This window comes from Papio anubis, chromosome 5 (genome assembly GCF_008728515.1).
Source record: "Papio anubis isolate 15944 chromosome 5, Panubis1.0, whole genome shotgun sequence".
NCBI classification, from domain to species: Eukaryota; Metazoa; Chordata; class Mammalia; order Primates; family Cercopithecidae; genus Papio; species Papio anubis.
Window position 1 is genome coordinate 117,528,914 of NC_044980.1, and position 24,339 is coordinate 117,553,252.

The window sequence follows — 24,339 nt, forward strand, 5'->3', positions numbered from 1 at the left end:
CCTGACTTCTTGGCAGCAGTTGACACAGCTGATCACACCTTCCTTGCTAGAATTTCTTCAATTGCTTTCCAGAAACACCAGACTGGCTGGGTTTTCTTCCCCTTCAATGGGCGCGGCGTTGGCTCCTACTGCTCCATAGCCCACCTCTGGGCCCTAGCCTTTTCCATCGATACTAACTCTAGAGGTGACCTCTTCCAGCCCAATAACTTTAAAGCCCACCTATTTGCCCATAGGTGTCTACAGCCCTGGCCTTCCTGTGGACGGACCATAATCACTTGGCAGCCACAGGATATATCAAATATGAGTCACAATTCTTGATTCCATCCACCTCCAAAATCCAGATATTTTCCTTAATTCTCATTCTTTCACAACTCCACATATATCCATATCCTCATTATCTCAAGACGATGTGACCACTTCTTGCCACCACTTCCATGCCTACACCAAAGAAGCCTATCTTCTCTCAACAGGACCACTGAAAAAGTCCTGTAACTGATTTCCCTTGTCCACTTCTTGCCTCTTTACATTTCATTCTCCACACAACAGTCAACAGTAAGATTTGCTTTAAAAAAAAAAAAAAAAAAAAGTCACTCTCTTGCTCAAAATTCTGAAATGGTTTCTCATCACATTCACGCTAAAATCCAAATTCCTTACAATACAAATTCCTACAAGGCCCTGCAATCCAAATTCCTTAAAATACAAATTCCTACAAGGCCCTGCATGACCTGGCCTCTGCCCAACTCCCAGTCCAATCTGGATATGGTCTGTGCGCCCAACACATTGCATGTGTGTTACCTGAATGGATTTAACACCATGTGCAGTCAGTCAAGAAACAGACTAGGAAGCACCTCTAGAAAAAAAAGTGCAAATATCCAATCATTTGGGATTCCAGGCTTTAGATCCTCTCTCAATTCAGCATCAGTTGCTGAATCCGCTCTTTCTCTCCCATCTCAAGCTTGTACTTAACAAGCTTTCTACCCTTGTAATAGAGCTTCAAAATCACAGTGAGATCCCGCACTTCAACTTCATCCCTTTACCTATAGTTTCCAGTACCAAAGGTCTTACAGTGACAGCAACAGAGTTTTGCTACAAGTAGGCAAATCTCCTCCAGTAAATTTCTTCTCCACTGTGTTCTAAATGTGCCAGGATTTTCAATAGAAAATTTCACAACCCTGTGCTCTGTCAACCCTAAAACCCTCTCCTCTCCCCAAGTCAAGGCTTCAGAGGAAATAAAAAGTATCACTGCTCATACAAGCTATATTGAGTTTATCACATCCATTGTCTTTCCGACTTCTGTCCTTGGGATTCCAGTGGCCTTGACCTTGTATAGCTGCCCTCACGGTATCTTTGTCAGTTTATGCACACTACTTCTCTTATTTCTATTTCTCAAATCAATTTCATTGGGTATGTTAGAAATATGCAGAAATTCTAGAAATGAATGTATATGTAAAAATATATTAACAAATATGGAAAAAATAACTATATAACATTTACACTACTCTCAAGATGGTATCAATCCTCAGGATCTCGTTTTCTTACTAGGTCCTTATTGAACTTCACTTCTTAGTTATAAAAGTCCCTTAAAAAAATCAGACCAAAAAAAAAAAAAAAAAAACCTCACACACATCAGATATAGCTTCAACCTCATCAGTTATATCTTGTTGCCAGCTCCTAGTATCTTTTTTTTTTTTTTTTTCTTAGACGGAGGTTTGCTCTTGTTGCACAGGCTAGAGTGCAATGGCACCATCTCAGCTCACCACAACCTCCATCTCCCGGATTAAAGCGATTCTCTTTCCTCAGCCTCCCGAGTAGTGAGGATTACAGACAGGCATGTGCCACCACGCCCAACTAATTTTGTATTGTTAGTAGAGACAGAGTTTCTCCATGTTGGTCAGGCGGGTCTCGAACTCCCAACCTCAGGTGATCTGCCCACTTGGGCCTCCCAAAGTGCTGGGATTACAGGGGTGAGCCACTGCACCTGGCCCCAAGTATCTTAAGAAACATCTGTAAAGGAGGTTCTCTCCAAACACAGTTTTATAAATAGGCAGAAGAGATGACTGCTCAAAGGTGTGATTTAAGACACCAGGAAAGCTCTTATGCCTCTCCTCCTATCAGACCAGTCCCTACCTTTGAATTCCATACCTTGGTCTTGAAAAGTCGACTCACGATGGGATAAAGGTGCTATCTTAAAATCACCTTAAGGGTCATTCAGTAGGTTGGTAGTGGAGGGCAAAGTTCTTAATAAATGGAGAAAACAAGAGGCTTTAGGTGGATAGGAACATATCCGAAAGATATTTTCAGAAGGAACTTAGCCAAGGGGATCAAAGCAAAGATCACCTCTGCTTTGCAGTGGCTGACCTTTTGTTTATCTAGCTCTCCCATGCTACTGGCAATAATAACAGCCTCACAGACATGTACAGTACTCACTCCTCCACAGGAAGCACCTTCTCTTGACCTATCTTACACAGATGTTCCATAATCTGAAAATCACTGTCCCAACATGGCTGGCCTTCTGCTTATCTTCCTTACCATGCAAGACAACCTCAAACTCGTTCCTTAGCCATGTTTAAATGCGAGGACTCAATAATCAAATACGACAGCAATTGATATATGATAAATACAAATACATTTAGCTCATTTATCTATACTTCCTGAATATTATTCAATTATGTTGATTTATAAATACTTGAGCATATTTCCACCCTAGTACAAGAAATATATCCATGTTGCTTGCATTGTAGACTATAGTACCATAAACCCCATCCACTCAAACAATGCCGACTTTATCAACAGCCCCATAGCCTCACCTTCTGTCCTGCTATTTCCTAAACCCCATGACACATCACTCTTCTTTCTCTTCTTATAATTCCAGGTAACACAAATAAAATTCACTATAGAACCCTATTAGCCCACCAACTTCAAAGCTAATTTATGGGCCCAAGATTTAGGTCAGCAGTATTCTAACTCTACAAAAGGGGAGGGAGACCAATTTCTGTCCTTTGAGCTCTCATCTGCACAGGAAGCAACCAGAAGGAGGAGGTCCTGAGTCGCTTCAAAAGCATCAGTTCTGATTACTGTACTCATTCTGGAATGGCCATCAAATGCAAGAAGTGTGAAGAAGAAATGGATGCTGTTTTAAAAGAAGGCTCATCCTGACACAGCACACTAATCACCATCTCACTGTCCCTTTCACAAGCTTACTCCCTCTTTGAGCTTACAGCTGCAGTTTGGGAAGAACAGGCTGGCCCAGTCCTCGGAGAACAGACAAGCCAATGGAAGTCCTGAGTGAGAGGGACATTTTGCCCTAATGTTTGGTGAGATACCTAACAATGCCCCTAAACCAAGGATAGCCAGTGGCAGGAAAGTGGTATCTTAACACACTGGAGGGGAAACCTATTCTGAGCCCAAGAGAGGCTAAACACTCACATTTAGGAAACAAGAATAGAACATAGTAAATCCTTAAACATTAAAAATTACTCCTCTTGTAGGTTGTATTGGTTCAGGCTGTTACAACAAATTCTTTAAGCTGTTCCTTGACTGTAAATACCGTACTTCTATATGCGTATATGTTTAAGTATATATGTCTATGTGTGTTTATAAATATAAAATATACATATATGCTATATTTAGTGATCTGTGGTTACTTTTATTTCTTTTTTGTTGTTTACTTGTTGTTTCCCGCACTCCCCCAAAGGGTACTTTGAAATCTTTCCAGTTTTTACAATTAAACCTAACCATCTGGACAAAAATCTTCACATTCACTAAATTAGTCACAGATTTTGTGGGTAAGCTGAGAAAGTAAATGCTATGCTCAGTGCTAGGATTTAAACCACATCTACCACAGCAAAACACTCTCTCTCCAATAATCTCTCCAATTATGCACGCACATTCAGGCTCAAATAACATGGAAGCAACTACACCTCACTGCACAGATTTGTACAATTAGTATTATTCCTTAGATCCCGAAGTAACAACAAATCCAAAGTAAAATTATTCAAAAAGCTTTCAGAATTTATTTTACAGACAAAAGATAAAACAGTGCCTATTTTTTCACCACCATTTAACTTCCTCCTACTCCTGGTGTGTGCTGGCAAGCTGCTCACCAAATGCACAAGTGATTTGAAGAGATCTGTGTTTATGTGTTAAACACTGGCAAAAATGTGATTTGAATACATAGGGCATTTTCTAGATGTTTCAAGTGTAAAAGCCTTTGACCCTCTTCAGAGTTTACTGTAAGTATCAAAAAAGGAAAATTTAACATGTTTAAGATCCAATATACTTAAAGAACCGAAATCCAACAAGGGCAAGTGATTTCGTGTTGTCATCCAATCACCGGTATAAAACTATAGATATTACAGAATTTCTATCAATCTAAAACTAGACAGGATTATCTGCTGGAAGTAACTCTCGCAGATGCACTGACTCCAGGTAAATGGGAAAGACTGGTTTTTACAAGGAAATAATGTACAGAAATTTATAGCAGGCTTACGGATGCAAATGCTAGTGTTTCAAAGGAGACTTTAAGCCTTTAATATGAGCTAAGAGAGACAGTATTAGACTTTGGTGTAAACAGGTTTATAGAAATCATTTTCAGAGTGTCTTAGGTTGGCATTTTTCCTTTCACATTGTATACGGGCAACAAAAAGGATCCACATCTGTAGTATACAGAACAGGTTAGAGAGGAGAAGCAAGAGACAAGAACTCTTTGTTAATATTAAATTTTGAGGGGCTGAAAGCTCAGCACTTACTCTCCATTCTTTATGCTACATGTAAGCACATATTAAACTTACTGAAATAAATTGTGTATTACAGGGTGGTGTTTTTTAAATCCTCAGAAGCATTCATATAGTGGAGGCACCGACAATTTGATAAAAAGCTTTCTTTCCAGGAAGGATTAAAACCGTAGAGCAATTTCAAGATTGCAAAGCCTCTAAGCTGTCACAAATACTAAGAGAAGCCATGTTTATCTTTGCACTTTTGTTTTGGTTTGCTAAGTAAACCTGGACTGAGCACATGTTAACATTCAAACAACCAAAGAAATCACAGGTAGGTGAGCATCTGCAGGTTTTCCCACTGGTAAGATATGATTTTTTTTTAATAACTTTTTAAAAATGTGTTTACACAAATTTGGTCTGCTTAGTGACTACGGCAGTGTTAAGTTTTTGGTTTTTGGGTTTTTTTTGAGACAGAGTCTCGCTCTGTCGCCCAGGCTGGAGTGCAGTGGCGCAGTGTCAGCTCACTGCAACCTCCACCTCCCGGGTTCAAGCAATTCTCCTGTTTCAGCTTCCTGAGTAGCTGGGGTTATAGGCCCGGCCAAGTTACATCATACTTAAAAGTTTGGAGTTTTAGGCCAGGTGTGGTGGCTCACGCCTGTAATCTCGGCACTTTGGGAGGCGGAGGCGGGCAGACTACCTGAGGCCAGGAGTTCAAGACCAGCCATGGGCAACATGGTGAAACCCCGTCTCAACTAAAAATATAAAAATTAGCCGGGCGTGGTGGTGGGTGTCTGTAATCCCAGCTACTGGGGAGGTTGAGGCAGGAGAATCGCTTGAACCTGGGAGGCAGAGGTTGCAGTGAGGCGAGATCGTGCCACTGCACTCCAGTCTGGGTGACAGAGAGAGATTCTGTCTCAAAAAAAAAAAAAAAAAGAGTTTGGAGTTTTAGACATTAACAGAAGTAAAATCCAGTCTCTTTCCTCACTAATATGGAAAATATTAACAGGAAAGAATCAGGAATGAGCAATCGCACATTAAAAAGTGAGTAGCAGTTTGACAAGACCGAAACTACTTAGACCTAATTTTTTACACTCTCTTTGCTCCCCAATTCCTACAATCCTTCTCTTGTTCACTGCCCCTCAGAAGAAACAGATCTATATAATGAAGCTATCAGCCATTATTTGGACTCAAAAATCATGCCATTTCAAAAGGATACCAAAATAATAAATAATAGCAGAACTTAAAGCTAGGAGAAAAACAAAACAAGATCACTTTAAGCCAAGTAAGGTATTTAAAATTTCAATGTATCAAATATGCATTAATAAACAAATGATTTTAATGTTATAGAAGAACATGCTTTTTCATGGCATGCATCCTGAGCTATCAAAAAGAGACAATTTATATACAAAAGAGCAGATTAAGATAAAGGGTTTCACTCCCAAGATTAAAGTAAAAATAAGAACAGTGAGTTGGGGAGTGTTTAGAAAGATACTTCTAGAAAACAACGTTAGATCTTTCCAGAAACCTATTTATTCATAAGAAGATTAGAAGGACAAACTGCAACTACAACATGGACAAATGCCATGATTTCTGGTCATCCAGTCCTTAGGAAAAGGGTTTTTTTGTTTGTTCAAAGAAAAAAAAAAAAGAGAATGACATTCAGGCTGCCAGGCAACTGCTTTTCCCCCTCCAAAACTGCTGTACCACTTCACTGTTGTTGCTGGAGAGTCCCTTTCTATTCAGAAACAGGGCTAACTAATGAAATCGTGGGGAATTTCTATAAACGGTCCCAATTATTCAAGAGAATGCATTGTCTAGGGCCCTTGCAACAAAAGCTCTACCACAACTACCCTCTTTCCCACACACCTTTCTTCTACTTTTTACTCCCTACCTCCACTACCACCATTCCTCCCTAAGTGAGCAAAATGGAAGATTCACCAAGTTTTCTAGCCCCTCTCTCAGCTAAAAGAATCTTAAGATTTTTGCTTCCTGACCAGGGAGCACAGAAATAACCTGCCTCCCCGCACCCCCCGCTTCTTCCCTGCCTCTATACAGCTTAAAAAATGCACTTGGCCAGGCAGTTCTCTCCATTAAACAATTCATTCTTCTTTTGCTTTCTTTGTGAAAAACAGGGTAAAAACAGCTGAGCATGATCACAAAACATAACATTGGGCATTCAATTTCTGTACCTTACGGCCTCATTCTTTCACCTCATCCATAGGATTTGGCAATGGAGTAAATCTTAATCTGCAAACAAATGGTTTGCTCTACAATTAAACCATTCATTCTCTCTCTCTTTCTCTTCCCCCACCCTGCCCCCCCCCCCCCCCCTCCGTTTGGCCGCTGCCCAACCCAAAGTCTTCTAGGTTCTTCCATTATTTAGCTCTCCCAATGGTTAAAAAGCAATAAGCTCATTTGGAGTTTATAAAACTATGCACCATCAACAAAAGCATGTAATGCTTCCAAGATGCACAGTGGCTTCTACAAGCACAATGAGGAGCTGTGTATAGTCTCCCCCGAAACAAAAATGCCCAGGCCCCAATTAAGCACCCTGGGGGCTTTCAAAGCAGTTATGCTAAGTTGCAAATACAGCAAGATCCACTTGAACTCCAACTGTCTTGTGTGCTTTTCCTCCCAAGGTAGGGAAAAAGCCGGGGCAGACTGACCTCATTAAAGGGTAATTAGTGAACCCCAGGACTTGAGGGGCTACCACAATCATTGCTATTGTGAGCATTTCACTCCGGGGCCACTATTTTTTTCTTTTTTTAACCCAGGAGGTCTCTGCACTCTGAAGGCCCAACATTTTAAATTTTTAAGGATTTCAATCTGGCTGCTTTTTTTCTACTACTAGTCATTGAGTAAGAAGAAAGGAAGCAATACAAAGAGCACGCCAACTTCTTTTGTGGGATTCTGGCATATCTAAAAATAAGCTTTTAGAAAAGCATTTAAATAATGTATACTCTATATATCTAAGAAATAATTTTGAATAGGTTTTGTGGAAACAAAATGAAATAAATTCTCCACCTCCTGATTAGAGATTGAAAGTGGTACATAAAAGAGCATTAGAAATCAATCAATATAGGGTTTTATGACTGTATATGATAAAGATGTTTTAAAAAAACTCATGCAGCCATTTACATGCGCAGTTGTTACTCAGAAACTAATACACAGTGATGTGATCAACATAACCACTTTACCATCAATAAAATCCTTCACACCTCTTTAAAGCCCATTATTACTGTTGATATCAATCTGCCAAGATGCTTGAGGACTAAATTCTACTATAAAATGCACCAGTAAATTTTGCTGTTTACATTAAGAGTAGCACCTTTTCACAAATACTAATCCAGAGATCCACTGCCTTGGTACTAAAATTCTCCAGTACTTGAGAAAGCAGTCTTTAAGGCAAGTAATAAAATGGTTGTCTTAACTTGACATTCTCAGCAACCAAGATTGAAACAACTCTAATATTTACATATAACCAGGGGGATCAACATCTTTGTTAAAAAAAAAAAAAATTCACCGAAAGAGAGGAAATGGAATTGGGGTGATGGGTGATGATCACCCTCTAAACAGAACAATCCCAGAGCTAGGTCCATTCTCCTAACATTGGCGTAAGGAGGGAGTGGGAAGACCAAAGTCACAGGAACCCACATACTATACTGATCTCAGCACAACCGGCACAGCCGCTCACTGAGGGAGGGTGTGCTCCAGAGACCTACACAAAAACTTGGGTACACATTAATGCCCACAGTAACTTCTTTATTTTAGATTTGTGCCAAGCCAATTAATCACCCAATTCGTTTATTTGGCTTTACAGCTTTTGAATATTGAATGAAAGAATTTAAAAGTGTGGAACAAAAGTTTTGTGTTTTGGCCAAAGTATACTTAAGCTATATTTAGAAGGAAATGTGTGTGTATATTTCTCTTTTATTAAAACACTGCATAGGGACCCTTCCTTAGCCAAACATCCTTGTTTTGTTTATTTTAGAAATACTACAAAATTTATTTGCATTACTTAAACATATGCAATACATTTTGGGAAATCTTGAAAAGATGGAAAAGGCTTATTAAGTGATGGGGGGGCAACATAGTTGCTTTGTTTTGTTTTAATGTACTCAGTATATTCGGCTTTCGGGAAAAAATGCAAACCCTGGAAGTCATTCCAAACAGTTGGAAACTCTTCCTCTTAAAGTAAATCCAAGGGCTCAAAAAATAAATATTCAAGAGCATTAATTTGTTTCTAGATGTGTGCGTGCAAGTAAAACAGCAGTCATAATGTGGAAATTTCAGTCACATTTTGCAACTAATTGGAAGCAGATTAGAATTCTGCCTCAGGGGAACGTTGTCAAACTAGAAGCTGGCGCAAATGAAGAAAGAGGTGAAGGCGTCGTGAAGAGCTGACAGATTTACAGCGCTCAGGGCCATAAACGGGTCCCCGGCGGGAAGAAGGGCGCGTCCCCGGCTGCACGCCCCCGCCGCCCCGTCGGGAGCGCGCAGCCCCGGGCCCGAGGTGCCAGCGGCCACGCCCCCAAGAGCCCAGGACCCTCCATCTGCTCCCATAGCGAAAACAATAAACGGACCTGCTGAAGTGCGAATGATAAGATAGAAAACCTGCACACTGATAAACTGGAGGATGCAAAAGTCAAAGGGAGAGAAGGCTTCTTTATTTTAAGAATGGGGGAAGGGAAGAGCAAAAGAAAGCAGATTGTGGAGGATAATACAGCAATGGAGTAATGTTTGGAAACAGCTGCTCGCTTTCTACTTCAGTGTCTGGCATCTGCTGCGGCATCATGGGAAAGGCTGTTGAAAGATTTGGGCAAGGAATGTAAATGGAGACAATTGACCAAATGGAGTTGGATGCGGAGAGGCTCAATTGCTCTGTTTTAACATCATGTTGCTCCCTTTTGGGAGCAGAAACAAACAATATTACTTAACTCAAATTACACCTTCAGAGAAGTTTAAAGATTTGGGAATACGAATCGCTTTTCAATTACTGAAGATGTCAAACGATATAGGGGGATAAAATCTAGCTGCAGCCTCCACTTCTCAAAGTGTTGAGCTCATCTTCCACACATCTTCACAGAAGCTAAATGGAAGTAGCTTCCTCTGTGTTTCAATTATTTTGAAAAAAAAGATGTTTAATCACCACTGCTTACTTCTTAACTGGCTCAAGGGATAGTTTCTATTTGTTGTGCCTATTTTCCCCTTCGCTGCAAAGATTCAGCTCTAATTTCATTTCCATCACAAAAGAACTGGCAAATAACTAAAGCACGGGAACACATAACTAAAGTGCTGCTGTGCTAGTCATAAGCCTATAATAAAGCACAGATTTGATAGTATTATCCATGTACTGTGGTGAACCACACACAAATAAACAGTTCTCCATGAAGAATGAAAACCCAAGGCTTCAACCCTTCCAGTTCAAACATTTTTGTTGTTTTTAACATGAGCCATCCATAAAATCAGTCAAGGAAGTGACAGGAAATCCAGAAGTAATCTGGTCTGGCTATGCACACTTTGGAAAAAAAAATATAGAAGATGCTTTCCAACTCATCCTGATGATGTTTGAGGTGAAGAATGGATAAAACTGTAAAATCTAGGCACAAAAACAAAAGGTACTTTTATGCCAGCTGAATTCAAACACATGATAAGTGTAGTTTAAAATTTTTTTTTTAAAAAAAGTACATTTCCTCCAGCGTGGGGAAAATTTTCTAACCTAACTAGGAACAACTTAGACACAATCTTTGAACCTTCAGTGACTAATGCGAAGGACAAAAAGGTGTACCGAAAGCGGCCAGAGGGCCAGATGTGCTTTCCTAAGAAACTAAACCAGGAGTTTTCTTTAATCAAAAGGACAAACAGTGACTTCCAGGAGTTTATGAAAGTGTGACCAATTGGAACTCTGTCGTCTGTTGCTAATTGAGGCATATAAAAGAGTCCACTTCTTAAAACATACTACAAACACTTTTTTAAAAATTCTCTGCCTAATGACAAAAACCAGAATCGAGTTGGCTGGTAGAAGATCAGTGCAACCAAAGACCAAGCTATTATTTCAAACTGTCAGGGGAAGGCAGTAAAATTGCTACCAGGTCTCCTTAAGTTACCCTTCAATAAAAAGAAGCCATCAGGGAAATAAGAGGAAAAGAAAACACATCAAAACCTTAAAAGTCCCTTTAAGTAAAATTATTCGTCTGTGGCACCATGCCATCTGCTCTCTGGTTAACATAATAAGCCAATTCCACAACCTAAATATCTGCTTTCTGAAATCATTATGTACAACACAAAATATAATCAATATATTTTTACTTGCTTTTTAAACTGTAAAAGCTACATTCATGTGGCATTATTGGAATATGCCTAAATGTCCCTGTGGACACATTTTTCTTAAGGTGCTAGCTGACAATGAGGCTTCCCTGGAGGCAGAAAGCTCAGTGGTTGGGCTGGAATAGTCACAGTGAATAATAATCAAACTAGGTCGGGGGGTGGAGATGAGAAAGAAGAGAAAGTGGCTTTGAAAAACCCACAGAAGTATTTGTTCATCATTTCAAACCTATTTGTTCTAACCGAAACACCCTTTCCTTTGTGTTCTCTATTACAATTATATATATTATATTAAAAGGTATATATTATACCTTTACATTTTCATTTAGTTTCACTGGGGAGAAAAGCCTTCTGAATACCAGATGGGATCCCTGTGGTTCAAAGCCTACTGACCTAGCAAAATACAAGTATTTGCTTTGTGATCATTTCAGTTCTTAAGGCAAAACCCATCATCTTTTCTACTACATTCCCAAAGGTATTTCTAAGCAAAATTTAGCAAATATGCAAAATTCAGCTTTAGGAGCAAAGTGCCAAGTCTCACCCTCTTGCATATCCTTTGAGCTCTCAAAATAACATTACAAACAGCCCAACTGCTGGTCAATCAACTATGAATAGTTTAACAACCTTTCATTCAGTTGCAAAGGCTTTGTTCCCATTGCCAAAACCTTGAGCTTAAATTAAAAAGAACTTAAGACAGGGAGCAAGTAGTCACTAGTGAAACTGCAGTTGGGAGAAAGAATTAGACACAGAGGCAGAGGTCCATATACTCTGCAGCACAGTTGAACGTAAAACCAACAGTGACCATTTTTTAGAGAATAAAGCTCATACTACCTAAATACTCCCAATCCAACATCTGTATATGTAGTTACAACATTTATATACACACACCTATGAAATACCAGTTACAGGGCACCAATATCATACACATATTACTTACTCTCTAATGACAACCTAAGTCATCACTGAGGCAAGGAGCTCGCCTGTTCTCCAACCCTTTAATCTTCAATGACTGCATTAGGAGAGGAGAGTATTATGATCATTTATCAACAAGAATCCTAGTGAAGAAGGGTTATTTCCCCTCAGATGTTGCTAACAAGGAGAGCCCAGTATTTCCTTAGTTCTGACTTCCATATGACACAGGAATGTGTAATACAAGTAATTCAGGAATAAACTATTTTGTATTCAAGCAAAACCCTTGATGTTCAGATCACTGGCAAGTTCAGAGTGCTGGCAATCAAAACTATGTTGCGCTGCAGAAGTTACTATGAAAAACTTCCAGTGCTTAATATTAGAGAATAGAATAACATGATCCTGCCACCTCTTCTACACCTCTATAGTGTGTTCAACATGGCAATTATCTTCGTTCAAGAAGACAAGAGTTTAAACTGCACTGAAACTCAATTATACTCATGACTTTTGAAAACATACACTCCAAAAGTCAGATTTCATCACATTCAAATCATTGCACAAAATCTTATGAAACAGATTTTATGCCCCTCCCACAAGACATCTTCAAGCATAAAAATGACTTATTTTCAGCTCTGTACCCACTTTTTCACTTTATTAAAGTAGAGGGATGGCTGAGCAATGCTGAAAGACAAAGAAGGATCTCAGCTGATAAAAACAATTCAATGTGCAGCTCCCCCACACGTCATTACCCAGGCAGCCTAGAACTGCCACCACGTTAAAAAACAAGATCACACACTTGTTAACAAAAAACACATTACTTTGCTACTTTTAAGAATGCAAAGAACTAGGAGTAGTAGATTTATGATTTAAGTGCTTGTGGCTAAAATAGCTTTCCAATTATCAAGGGCCTCTTAGGAAGAGCAAGAATGCATTATGTGTTAATGACCACAACCAGGGGTCCCTTTCTCGACTCTTTTGTCAGAACCCAAGCAGATCCTCCCCGCAGCTTCACCATTAACATGTCTGTTTCCTGTCAGGCCACTCAGAGATAATGTCATTTATCTCAGGGAGGCACAAGCCCAGTCATTAGCTTCAATAAAAGACCTCAAACAAAGGCCGGATAATGTTTTACCCAGGGCTCTAACTAAACCCAGAACCAAGATTCTTAGTGTCTAAAAGTCAAGGACTCAAAAGTTACCCTTCCTTAAAAGGATATTTTCCTCACTATCAACAATCCTAGATTACAGCTCTGAACAAGAGCAAGGTCTATGTATCCTAAACACCAGTCCACAGCAATATCACACACAATTAGATTAACTGATAAACGCTGACCAGAGTTGGCGTGAGAGCCTTTTCTCCTCCTTGCCTCCAGGGGGAAAATTGACAGAATAATTCAGGTACTTACTAAATAGTCAGATCTTTGGAAAAGCTGACTGCTCATTGTGATTGCCTGCAGGAACTGTATAACCATTATAAAGTGTTCAATGGCTGGGCTTCTGGAAATCTTTTAAATAAAAGTGGAACTGGTTAAAATAAATGTAGGAACACGTGTTTTCACAGTGTTGCTCATATTACTGCAGTTTCAAGTTTCTATGAAGTACCAGGTGAACTTTTTTAAATTAAAAAAAATACACGCGCGCACGCAGACACTGTCAAAATTGGAGCAAATCTCAGCCATTCAATCTCTCTTTTTCATGCTGAAAACCAAGAACAGATGGTACTTTCCATGTTGTTTGAATCTGGTTATTGAACACCTCTGTGGTTGGGGAGATTTCTGCTTAGCACTTTCGGCACACATTTCATTTACTAACTATAAAATGCTGCTTAGGAAAAATAAGTCTTTATAACAGTCTAATTAAAACCATCTTGCAGCCAAGCAATTTCACTTGAAGAGCATTCTTCACCTCATGACATTTGGACTATCAATCCCTCCCCCCACCGTTGTTTACAGACTATTTGCAAAGTTATTAAAAGTTGCAAAACATTATTTATCTCCTATAGGACAATCTTGATCAGTTATGCATATTCCTTCCCTCTCCAGCAAAGCAAAATGATTTCACACACCAAAGTCAGAATTCAGTGATGGGTCTGATCACAAAAATACCTAAGTTCCAAGCGTTCTTGGGGAAAGGGCAGCCCCTCCCTACCTCAAAAAGCCCTGTCACCCTGTAAGGAGAGCTATAGAAAAGTAAGGAGCTGGATCAATGCTGATTGGAAGCCACCCTTAGTTACCAACGTTTTTAACAGCTAAATCCCTTATGTAGCTTTCAAAACAGTTAGCTGTCCAACAACAATGGACTCTGTTCTTTAATTAAAGCAAGTGACCTTTCTGCCCTTTTATTTCACAGTAGATACACTAAACTCTAGGCAGAATTCACATGGGACACTATATTTGAAAAAAAAAAAAAAAAACCAGCATAACGTTCACAAAACTCATTAATCAAAATATGTTCTTAAACTGCTCACACTCACTTAGAAAATGTGCCAGAATTCCCTAGTGAAGTATAAAAAGGCCTCTACAAAAGAATAAAATAAAATGAATGATATCCTTTATGGACAGGTCCATTTGTAGACACCACCTTTATGACCAGGGCCATCTTAATGAAAGCAATATGATATTACAGAAATAATTCTCTTCCCTGAATAGGTATTGAGACACAACTATATGACCTCCTGTGCCTTTCACTTCTGTTTAAGTATCAGCCACTTTTAGGATTTTTGAGGTTTTGTATATATTTTTGAATTTTCCAGAAATCAAATAAATCCATCAACTTGATATATAAACTGTTTGTTTATAAAGCCCAGCTGAATGCCTCCCTATCTGAGAAGTCAAAACTGTGAGATGGCCAGGAGGATACATAAAGAAGAGCTTCAATGCAAGGCTATTTTGCTTCACAAGAAAGGAGGGGAAGGTGGAGAGGCAGGTTTTAACAACCAAAGTCAACCCGTCAAATCTACTTATTCAGACATGTCACTGGTGGCTTAACCACAAAATGGGCTACAGAAATATAGCTCAAACATCTTAGAATTATGGCATGTTTTGATTTTGTTCACGTATTAAGGGAGTGGCGACTTTTACAACATACTTGTGGTTTCCACATAAAGGAGTAGAACACTCATTGATTTAATTAGGTTTCATAAGGTCCAATTTATCATGTTTTACATGACTTTGTGTAGTGAAGAAACAGAATAAACAGACCAAAAATAGACATTTAAGCATGCTGTAAAAATTAACCGGTGACAGCAAGTCTTATGAATCTCCTGTGAACCTTCCAACCAGAAAAAGAATATATACATATGCACACACACATACACTCCCCTTTGGTTTTCACACGTGGCCCCTCACAAGCCACATCTGATTGCTGAAAATTAATAATCTTCACTCTCCAGGCACTTACTCTTCACAAACCCAGATAATCAAGCAAGGTTGAAGGAAATTAAAACGTTGTATAAAATGTCAAAAAAACCTCAGTGTTGAAATATTTTTTCAGGTGAAGCTTCTTGTCCTACTAAATCTTTACTTCCTGAATAGGTATTCTCACATCAGTAGGAAGCATTTTCTAAATGGATGCCTAATTTGATGCAACCACTAGTTAGTGGAATTAGAGTTACTTTCCTGTGTGGCATTCATACAAGGGAGTGCCATTTCTGTGTGCCAAGGATGAAAGCATTCTTAAGGGAAGTCGTTCTCAGGATGAGGTGGGGGTGGGGAGGAAAGCCTTAAGGAATAATGTTTGAGATCCTGAGCCAACGCCCAACTTGACAGAGAATGGCCAACACTACAGGACCCAAGCCCCTGGATCCAAGCCTCTGAGGGGCCCCTGTGCCAACTCCAGTGGCTAAGATTGGTGGCACGGCTTCCTCTGGTACAGGACCAGAGGTGAATCTAAATTGCAATGTGCTTTCTTCCGCCCCCACCCCAGATCCATCATGACTTGCTTGCTCTTCATTTATGTAATTCATATTTATCACATTTATACTGCTGTAACTGAAGGTGAGTTGCATGTATATGAATAATTTAATTCTTCCATTCTTCACCCAGTTTCCTCTGTGACTGGAAAGTGAAAAGAACACAAAAACTGGAGAAACGACACCACGCTCTAATCTCAGTTGCCATGACAGCAGCCTTTGAGATACTGAAATGTTCCGATTGCCAGCTAAACAAAATTGTTGAATGTGAACATTTGGCTGGAAGATTAAAAGGCTAAGGGGAATGCAAAAGGGCAGTACCTCCCACATTCCAAGCAGCCAGTGAATCCAATCAAATGGCTCTGACTCCTTAACCACAGCCATTGTGAGCACTGGATTAGGGCAATTCATCTAGATAGTTAAAGCAGATTAGAACTGCAATTTGAAGACTATTGGCAACAAAAGTAAATGCCCTACTGTACTAAGTAAGAAGAAGATTTCAGAACGTCTTTTAGCAGAAACAATGTGAAACTACACATTTAAACATAAGAATCAAAACCTGGAATTTTAAAAAATTCATTTATATTCATCAATGTACCTTACCAAGAGGATATGAATTTATAAATGTTCGGAGGCTTTTTGCAAATTTGGCATTATCTACACCTTAATGTGCCTCTATCAACTTTTAAAAATCAAAACTTTACTCCTATACTCCAACTTAAATCCTGAGCACAAAAACAAGAATATAAAAGTTTAAGGAGCAGTGAACCATTTTACACAGAAATAATTCTCCAAAGATATATTATCACCACTTACAATCCCAATCGCCAACTATAGCAAAAAAAAAAAAATCAAAATTATTTAATAAGCATGTTCCCAAACAACCATGCCACAACCCACATGACAGAAATCTTGCTTCTGCAAGGCACAACCTGTAGAATTAATATGAAGACTAATTTCATAGAAATATCACACACACACCCCTAACTCCTTCCCAACTTGCCTAGTGGACAGAACACCTTCTGTTCCCAAACATTAGTCAATGTGGTCTATGACTAAGCAGCAAAACATGGGGTGGGTGTCAGGGCGGGCAGTTCTTCCAAGGCAATGTCTAACTATAGACTTGTACAAAGATGGGAGGAAGGGTCCAAATGGTCTAAATCAACCATCCACACTGTTCAAATGCAGCACATAATTCTATATTCCAATTCACTCAACCGTCTGCATCCCCTTTGGCTACATTTTCACATTTCACGAGTATCAGTCCAGCAAGTCTGCTTTATTCTTCTTAGCTGCCGTGCAGCTCCCCAGTCAAACTAGGTATCCAAGTGATAACACTCTTAAATCTCTAGCTAAGAACTGGAACTGGGTAAGGGAACAAGAGTAGAGTGCTAACAACCACCACAACCATGGAGTTTTTCTGCAGTTATGAAACCAACGACCCAACACATCAAGCTTGGGGTTTAATTCAGGACCAATAACAAGAACTCATTCAAGGATATCCTTTCACAGTACTACTTTGTCGACAGTAAGGAAAAAAAAAAAAAAGAGGGAGGATGAGGGTAGAATGTAAATCCTCGACATTCCTCTCCAGGGAGGGAACTTAAACCTTACACCTAAGGACACATTACCAGCAATACTAGGATGAATAAAATAAAATAGAAAACTGTTCCCCTTAAGGAAGAAACCAGGACAAGAGTCAAGAGGGTGCATGAGCAGGTTTTCTATTAAAAGGACACGGCAACCTGCTGACCAGTGAGGAACCGATCTACAGGGCAAAAGGTACTTAGAACATTCAGGGCCTCCCACCTGGGAACCCAAACACTAGCATCACTAGCAGCAGCAGCAAGGACAGCAGAAGCAAGAGCCAAACACTGCACCCAAGTAGGCTCCCCCATATCAAATTTTAATATAAAGGATGCATATCATAGAAATCTCACAAAGAACCACAAAGCATAAAGAAGTGTAAGGCACACAGAGGCACACCCCCACACACCCACACAAATGCACACAGAGAAGAGTAGGACATCTAGGAAGGCGACTTTATCCTACCTTCTCAGTTTTCAGTTTCTTGATTCGCCTGTGGCTCTCCTCCTCCTCCTCTTCCTTCTTTACCAACATAGAGTTTCCCATGAGCCCTGAATCCGGGGCACTTTTGCTAACTTCCCCTGCAGCGGCAACGCTGCCACTCCCAGTGCCCCCGCAGTGGAAGGGGCTCGCGCCACCGCCATTGCTCTTGGCCCCAAAGCCATAGAGGTGCCCCCCGGAAGGGGCCTGGCTGCCACTGCCATTCTGGTGGCCCTGAAGCAGGTCGTGCTTGTCCTTCCTGGATTTCCCCGCATCCTTATCCCGCTTGGCGCCTCGGCTGCTCTGGCTTTTACCTGGCTTCTCCTCTTTGCTTTTCCCACAGGAGCCTGCCCCCGCGGTGGCGGCAGAGGTGCTGGTGCTGGTACTATTGCTGTTTGGGTTGCCGCTGCCGCCGCTGCTCACACTTTGACCCAGCGCTGAATTCATGCCAGTTGCCTCTCCAGGGCGCCCTTGGACTTCCTGCCTCTTGCCAGTGCTGCTGATCTCGGGAATCCCATACAAGGCAGCAGAAGGCAGAGATTTATTAGCATCCTTAGAAGTTTTACTCCTTTTCACTTTTGATTTGCTGGTCTCTTTGTGTGAATTCCCCTGGGGAGCAGAGGCCTGAACAGAAGCAAATTTTAGGCCATCAGCTAGGGCTGCGGTAGCACCAGCCCCACTGGAGGCCGGACCTCCACAATCCTTGGAGTTGCTGCTACTAGTGGTGTTGGTGGAATTATTCATCTCAAATTTCTGTCTGTCCTTCTCCAAATCAGCGTCCAAATCAATTATTAAATTTCCAACCCCGATTTCCCAATCATCGCCACTGTCATAAGTATCAACTGTATTTGGATCCACACCTTTTCCTGCAGTAGAAATGTTCACTGACATCCTGAAGATGAGCTCTCTAGAATAAAAATCCGATGAACTTTCCTTTGGAGATGAGGGGACATTCGTTTATCTCCGCTGGGCTTTCTCTCAAAGAAAAAAAAAATCTTCTAATCTTCCTCTTCTTTTTCCTGCCTCACGAATGTGTCCAGGGATTTTACACCCTCAGTCCAGGTCCACCTTTTCCTGTGAAGGGGGGAAAAGTCGAATATTTCTTGTCTGGGTGTTACCAGAATAAAAAACGATTAGTATTGGGGAATCAGTAAAGGGGACAGGGAAGGATGGAGAGTAAGGTGGCTCATGTATTGTCTCCACAGTCCAATATCAGGTTTAAAGGAAAATAACCAAACCCAAAAAATAAACCTATGACAGTAAGCATCTTATGGTAGCTAAAAAGAAAATCCCTTTATCGACAACACAAGGACAATCACCTTTTTAAAAGCATTAAATTATCTTAAGGATCTGATTCAAGTCCAGAAAGGTTTTTGTGTTCTCTTTTAAACTTTAGGATTTCTGTCTGGCACATGTGATATCTCAACCCCAGAAACACAGCCTGAACACTCAGACAAGAAGGAAGAACACAGCTTTCAACATCCCTAAACATGTCCTAGATCTTGCAATTTAGAAGACCAGACCCTGGAAGTTCTGAGGCCAGTTTTCAGAATAGAATGTTGCTAAAATTTCCTTATTTCTAATTTTAGGTTTCAGTACTTCTTTTTACAAATTGTCTGGGCGATCTGGTTTTTGTTCCTAGTAAGGAACAGAAAAAACAACCAATAACTGCCCCCAACACACACACATACCTCCCTCCTATCCTCTTTTCCCCAACAGCTTATACGATTTAAAAAAAAAAAAAAAATACATGTCTTTTAAGAGCATTTCTCTCTAGAAAAGACAGTGTTATATAAAAAGTTAAAGATCTGCCTTTTGAGAAAAAAAAAAAAATACATTTAAACAATTCTACCATATTCCTAGGTCACAGAATTGCTCACTCTGTTAAATATGGTGCTACTCACTGTACGGAAAACTGATTAAGACATACACTTTAAGTGATCTGCGCCAAGGTGGCCTCAATGACCGCAAATGAGTGTGTGTTTGACAAAGAGCAGTTAAAACGGTTTTTAAAGGGATCAGCCCCTTTTTAACAGTTGATTGTCAAGAAAAAAATAAATAAATATACATACACACACACATACACACACACAGACATTGCTTACCTTTTAATCCTTTATCATTTTTTAATTAGGCCAGCAAATCAAAATGCCTTTCCCACTCCACTCGGCAAACAAGCCTGTGCCTCATTTTACTTAAACACCAAATGATCAAGAAGGAAGAAACCAAATAACACATCTCAGCCAGAATAATCACTCGATAACATTATTCCACCTCCCCACCCCCCTTTTGGCAAACGAATCAGTCCTTTTCTCCTTAAAAAAATGTGTCACTGTACAGCTGGAAAATAATGTTTCACATTCACAACAGAAGCACCAAAGGTTTTTTTTTCCTCTTAACAAGCATCGAGAATAATAGTTTTTTAAAAAACAGAGAGTTTAGAGAAAAAAGTTTTCCCAACTTCTCATTCCGCCTTCAGTTCCAGACTTCAGAGTCACCGTGATCAGTAATGATCCCATGTAGCAAACCTACAGGCGTCCGCTAGTAACGAGACAGAATGTGCTAACATCGGGATAAATTAGTGAAAGGGAAGAAAGAATAAGAAGAAAGGACTGAAAATCTGGGCTGGATTCCGCCTGTTAGTCGGGAAGTGGCATTTTTCCGCCCGTCCTGACAGATTTGATTTCTTGAACTAACTTAAGAGAAAAGGAGGGGGGGAGTAGAGGGAGGAGGAGGAGGAGGAGGAAGAAAGGGTGGGATGAGAAACTGGGCAAGAGGAGAAAAAGAAAGGTGTGGAGGAGGAGGGAGCAGATGATTCAGTGAGCTGATAAACCAGTTATAACAGCATTCGCTCGGGGCGGGGGGCGGTGGGGTGGGGAAAATAACGGCGTTTAAAATGGGCTCAGTCTTCGAAACCTAAAGGATGTGATGTTTTCCTGTCTTACGTTGTTTTAAGAAAAAGGAACTGAGTTCCTAGTTCAGTTCCCGAGGGGAGTGGAGTTCTCTGTCGCTCAGGTCAATCAGTCATGTGGTAATTCGATAATTAGAGTCAAAAAAAAGGTTTTTGGTTGTTTTTTTTTTTTTTTAAGGCGACCTTTTTCGGGAGTTTTTCCCTCTGATACTCGCAGCAAACGGTGTGTCTCCCTTTTATTTATTTTTTCTCTCCTCCTCCTCCCTTCACCCACCCCCTCCTGTGTTTAGTCAGATGGCCCCGGAGCTTGGCTTAGTATTTTTAATTAGCTGGCGTTTGGAAGCTAAAAGCAGTAATGAATTGTTGATGGATTGGAAGTGGAGAGTCGCTTTGCTGGAAATGTCGGGGCTGGGAGAGGGGGATGGGCGAGTTAGTAACAACCAACCATCTAAAAGGAGCGATTTTGTTACAGTGCAAGCCTTTCACATCACGTGAGGATCAAGGGCTCAATTGGTTGTCGTGAGAACAAAAATGGTGACAAGCGTATCAAGAAAATACTGATCTGGTCTTTAAAAAAAAAAGCTGTAGGTCTCTCCCCTCCCCCTGCAAACCCCCCCCCCCCCCCCCCCCCCCCCCCCCCCCCCCCCCGCAGTGGGCGAAGCTACAAGTTATGAATGTGAAACATTTCTCGGAGATCTAGGATCTCCGAAGTTCGGAAGGAGTGAAATGTAATGAGCACAAGAGCAAAGCAGATGTTTTAAAGAAACACTTTATAAACCTTTCAACTTATCTCCAATTTGTCAGCTTTCCCAAGGGGCCAGGGACGGGGACGCCTCGGGGAGGGAGAAGGGTACCTCCGAGCTACTTGGATTTTAGGGACCCCCACTTCATGTATTAAACAAAGAAAAACCTTTTGCTTGCTCACCAGCCTGGTCCTGTAATAAACACACCATTGTTACTATTTGTGGGTTTGTTTGGGTTGGGTCGGGCTTTTATTTTTTCTCTTAATGATATTTTTGTTGCTTGCTTTTTCAAGGAGATGGCGAATGGTAATTATAACCATTACACGTAATGAGTGACTATTCCCTTGTTTAATATTAAATTATCGGGCACTGGGAGCTGACAGGAGAGAGAAATCGGCTTGTTCTGCCCTTGCCCCCATTTTCCTGGATCGGTTTGGGAGAAGGGTCTGCCCAGCTAGGACAGAAGAGGGAGGGAGTAAGGTGAGCTAGAGAATTGACACTGCAGACCAGGATATGTAACTGTGTCACTTTTATTCTCCTTTGGGTTAGAGCCCAAAAGCTAATTTACTCTAAGTTACCCCGAGTGCCCAGTCAAGCTTAATTTGTGTGAAGTTACAAATGCTTCACCCTCCACTGAATAAAATTCACCCTTCTTGGGTTGTTGTTCTAAATGCAAAAGCCAAACCCTGTAACTAGTTCCTCATTTCTATGCATAAAACTCGCACATTCCCCTGCATGAAGTCCCCGCTAAGTGCTATATAGAGACACACCACGCAACCGTACTTACGGTCTGTATTGGATGGAGTTGACCTTTTCCTTCTAACTGCATTGAATGTGTTTGGTTGCAGCCGCTTTATTTTGGAAATTATAATCTCTTCAACAAATTTATTATTAAAGAAGATGGACCATCAAATGTCACAGACCGTCCTGTGTATGTTTTATAAAAGCAAAAATTAAAATTTAAGAAAAGCAAAACAAAAATCCCCCTGGTGCACACACACAACAAGCTTGTTCTGCAACACTGAAATCAGGACTGAAACACAACACACACACAGGGGGAGTGGAGCAAAAGAAGCTCTCAGCCTCTATACCTGAAAGGGACTTTTCTTTGTTCCCAGTGCCCTTTCGCATCGGGCCAATCAGAGAGCAGCTTTTATGAAACTGGGCTCTCTCATTGGCTAGCTGCTTTCTCTTGGCTACTGTAGGGGGTTGAGATATACACACGTATAAAACACACACTGAGAGCGGGTGGGGGTGCTGTGGGGGGTGGTTGTGGAGACAAAGCGTTTTATTTTCCAACCAGATTGGGGTTGAGGAACCTCCCGCAGTAAGAAGGGAAAAAAATGGTGCGCCCGTTTCAATTACTACATCATTCACATAAAACACTTATTTATTAAAACAAATCTCAAACAGGCTGCGAGGAGAGGATGTCGGTAAATACAAGTTTGATTGTGTTATCTTGGGGGAAATAATGTATGTGATCGCTCGGTGGCAGAGAGAAGCCAAATGAGCCACTAGCGCGTAGCGAGGAGAAAAGGGAGGCTGGCTGTGTGGAAATGACTGCGAGCATTTTGCTGGCTTCCCTTCCTTGTTCCAAGGACTCCGCAGTCCAACTCCCAAGACTGATTTTCTGTATTGCAGCTTCTGGCTTTCAACCCTCCCCCCACCACTTTGCCCTTCCTGCAATTTTTTTTTTTTTTTTCTTTTTCTTCCCTGTGTCTCTCTTTTTACTCGCTGATTAAATAAGAAAAATCGATCTGCGGGTAAAGGCGATGGTGGGGAAACAAGTAACCCTTTTGTTTCCAGGGCTCTGGTCTACAAGCCCTGAAGTGTGAATGCAGGCGACCATTTAACCAACACTATGTGAATGATTCTTCCCTGGAATTAGTAACAAATCTTTTCCACCTGGTGTTATTGACTCCAAAAAAGAAAAAATATTAAAATAAGGTCCTCGCTAATCATAGTAACACCTCGGGCCAGCCTCATCTTTTAAAAAAATGACTTGTGAAAGTTAAATATACTAGGAAGATTAACTGTTGAACAGTTCCAGTACACATATTTAAACTGTGGAATGGTCAGAATTCCTCTTCCCCCAAATCTTTCACCCTACTGCTGGGGAACCGGGTGTCATAAATCTTCTGAATGCTACATCTACAATCCACAAACACAGAAATATTTTACAATTTATTGTAGGACAAATGCCAGCAACCAAGTTAATGAGACTCAGGTCACAGGATAAGAGAGGTTAATATGAAATAATAAGTTTAGTGTTTTACTATAACAGCTAACATATTTAAGCTAATGTATTTACATATATTAAGCCTTTAGAGTACATTTAATTTTGAATTTTTTTATTGTTACCTTCATTATTTTTAGAAGCTACAATATGGACATTTTAAAGTCAAAGGGTACTGTAAACTGAAAGCATCATGATCCCAAGTTGTAAAGATCCAGTACTACTGGAATTGTAATTTCCACATGACAATTGCAATTTAAGATTGTGTCTTAACTGAGTCATATGGACACATATAAAGTGAATGAGTGCTAGCAGAAGACAGCTTCTGATGTAAATATTCAGTGATGACTTCGTGGATCAATAAAAATATTTATGTCACATATTTTAAATAATGGCTATTGACTCATGTTTGAGCTTTCAGTATATTTAGTCTATAAAAAATTGCCAATTAGCTGTTTCACTACCATAAATGAACTAGATTTGAGGCTGCAAATAGTTATAAACAGCAGTTTCCACCCTTTATTG

General features: G+C 40.4%; 1 protein-coding gene across 9 annotated transcripts in view; it reads right to left on the minus strand.

Annotated features, from left to right (window-relative positions):
• ZNF608 (zinc finger protein 608) overlaps positions 1-22,692 on the minus strand; it is a 135,603-nt gene extending 112,911 nt beyond the window's left edge. For 5 of the 9 annotated variants that reach the window (XR_002522715.2, XM_009208995.4, XM_009209002.4 and 2 more), the window contains exons 1-2: positions 20,030-21,400; positions 17,910-18,998 (exon numbers count right to left, since the gene is read on the minus strand). Coding sequence is in view for 7 of the 9 variants with exons in the window: in XM_009208995.4 (XP_009207259.1) it covers positions 17,910-18,815 (906 nt within the window). In the remaining 2 variants the exon portion in view is untranslated. The other 4 variants (XM_009208996.4, XM_009208997.3, XM_009209004.4 and 1 more) reach the window with 4 other exon arrangements.
• Positions 22,693-24,339: the final 1,647 nt, after the last annotated feature.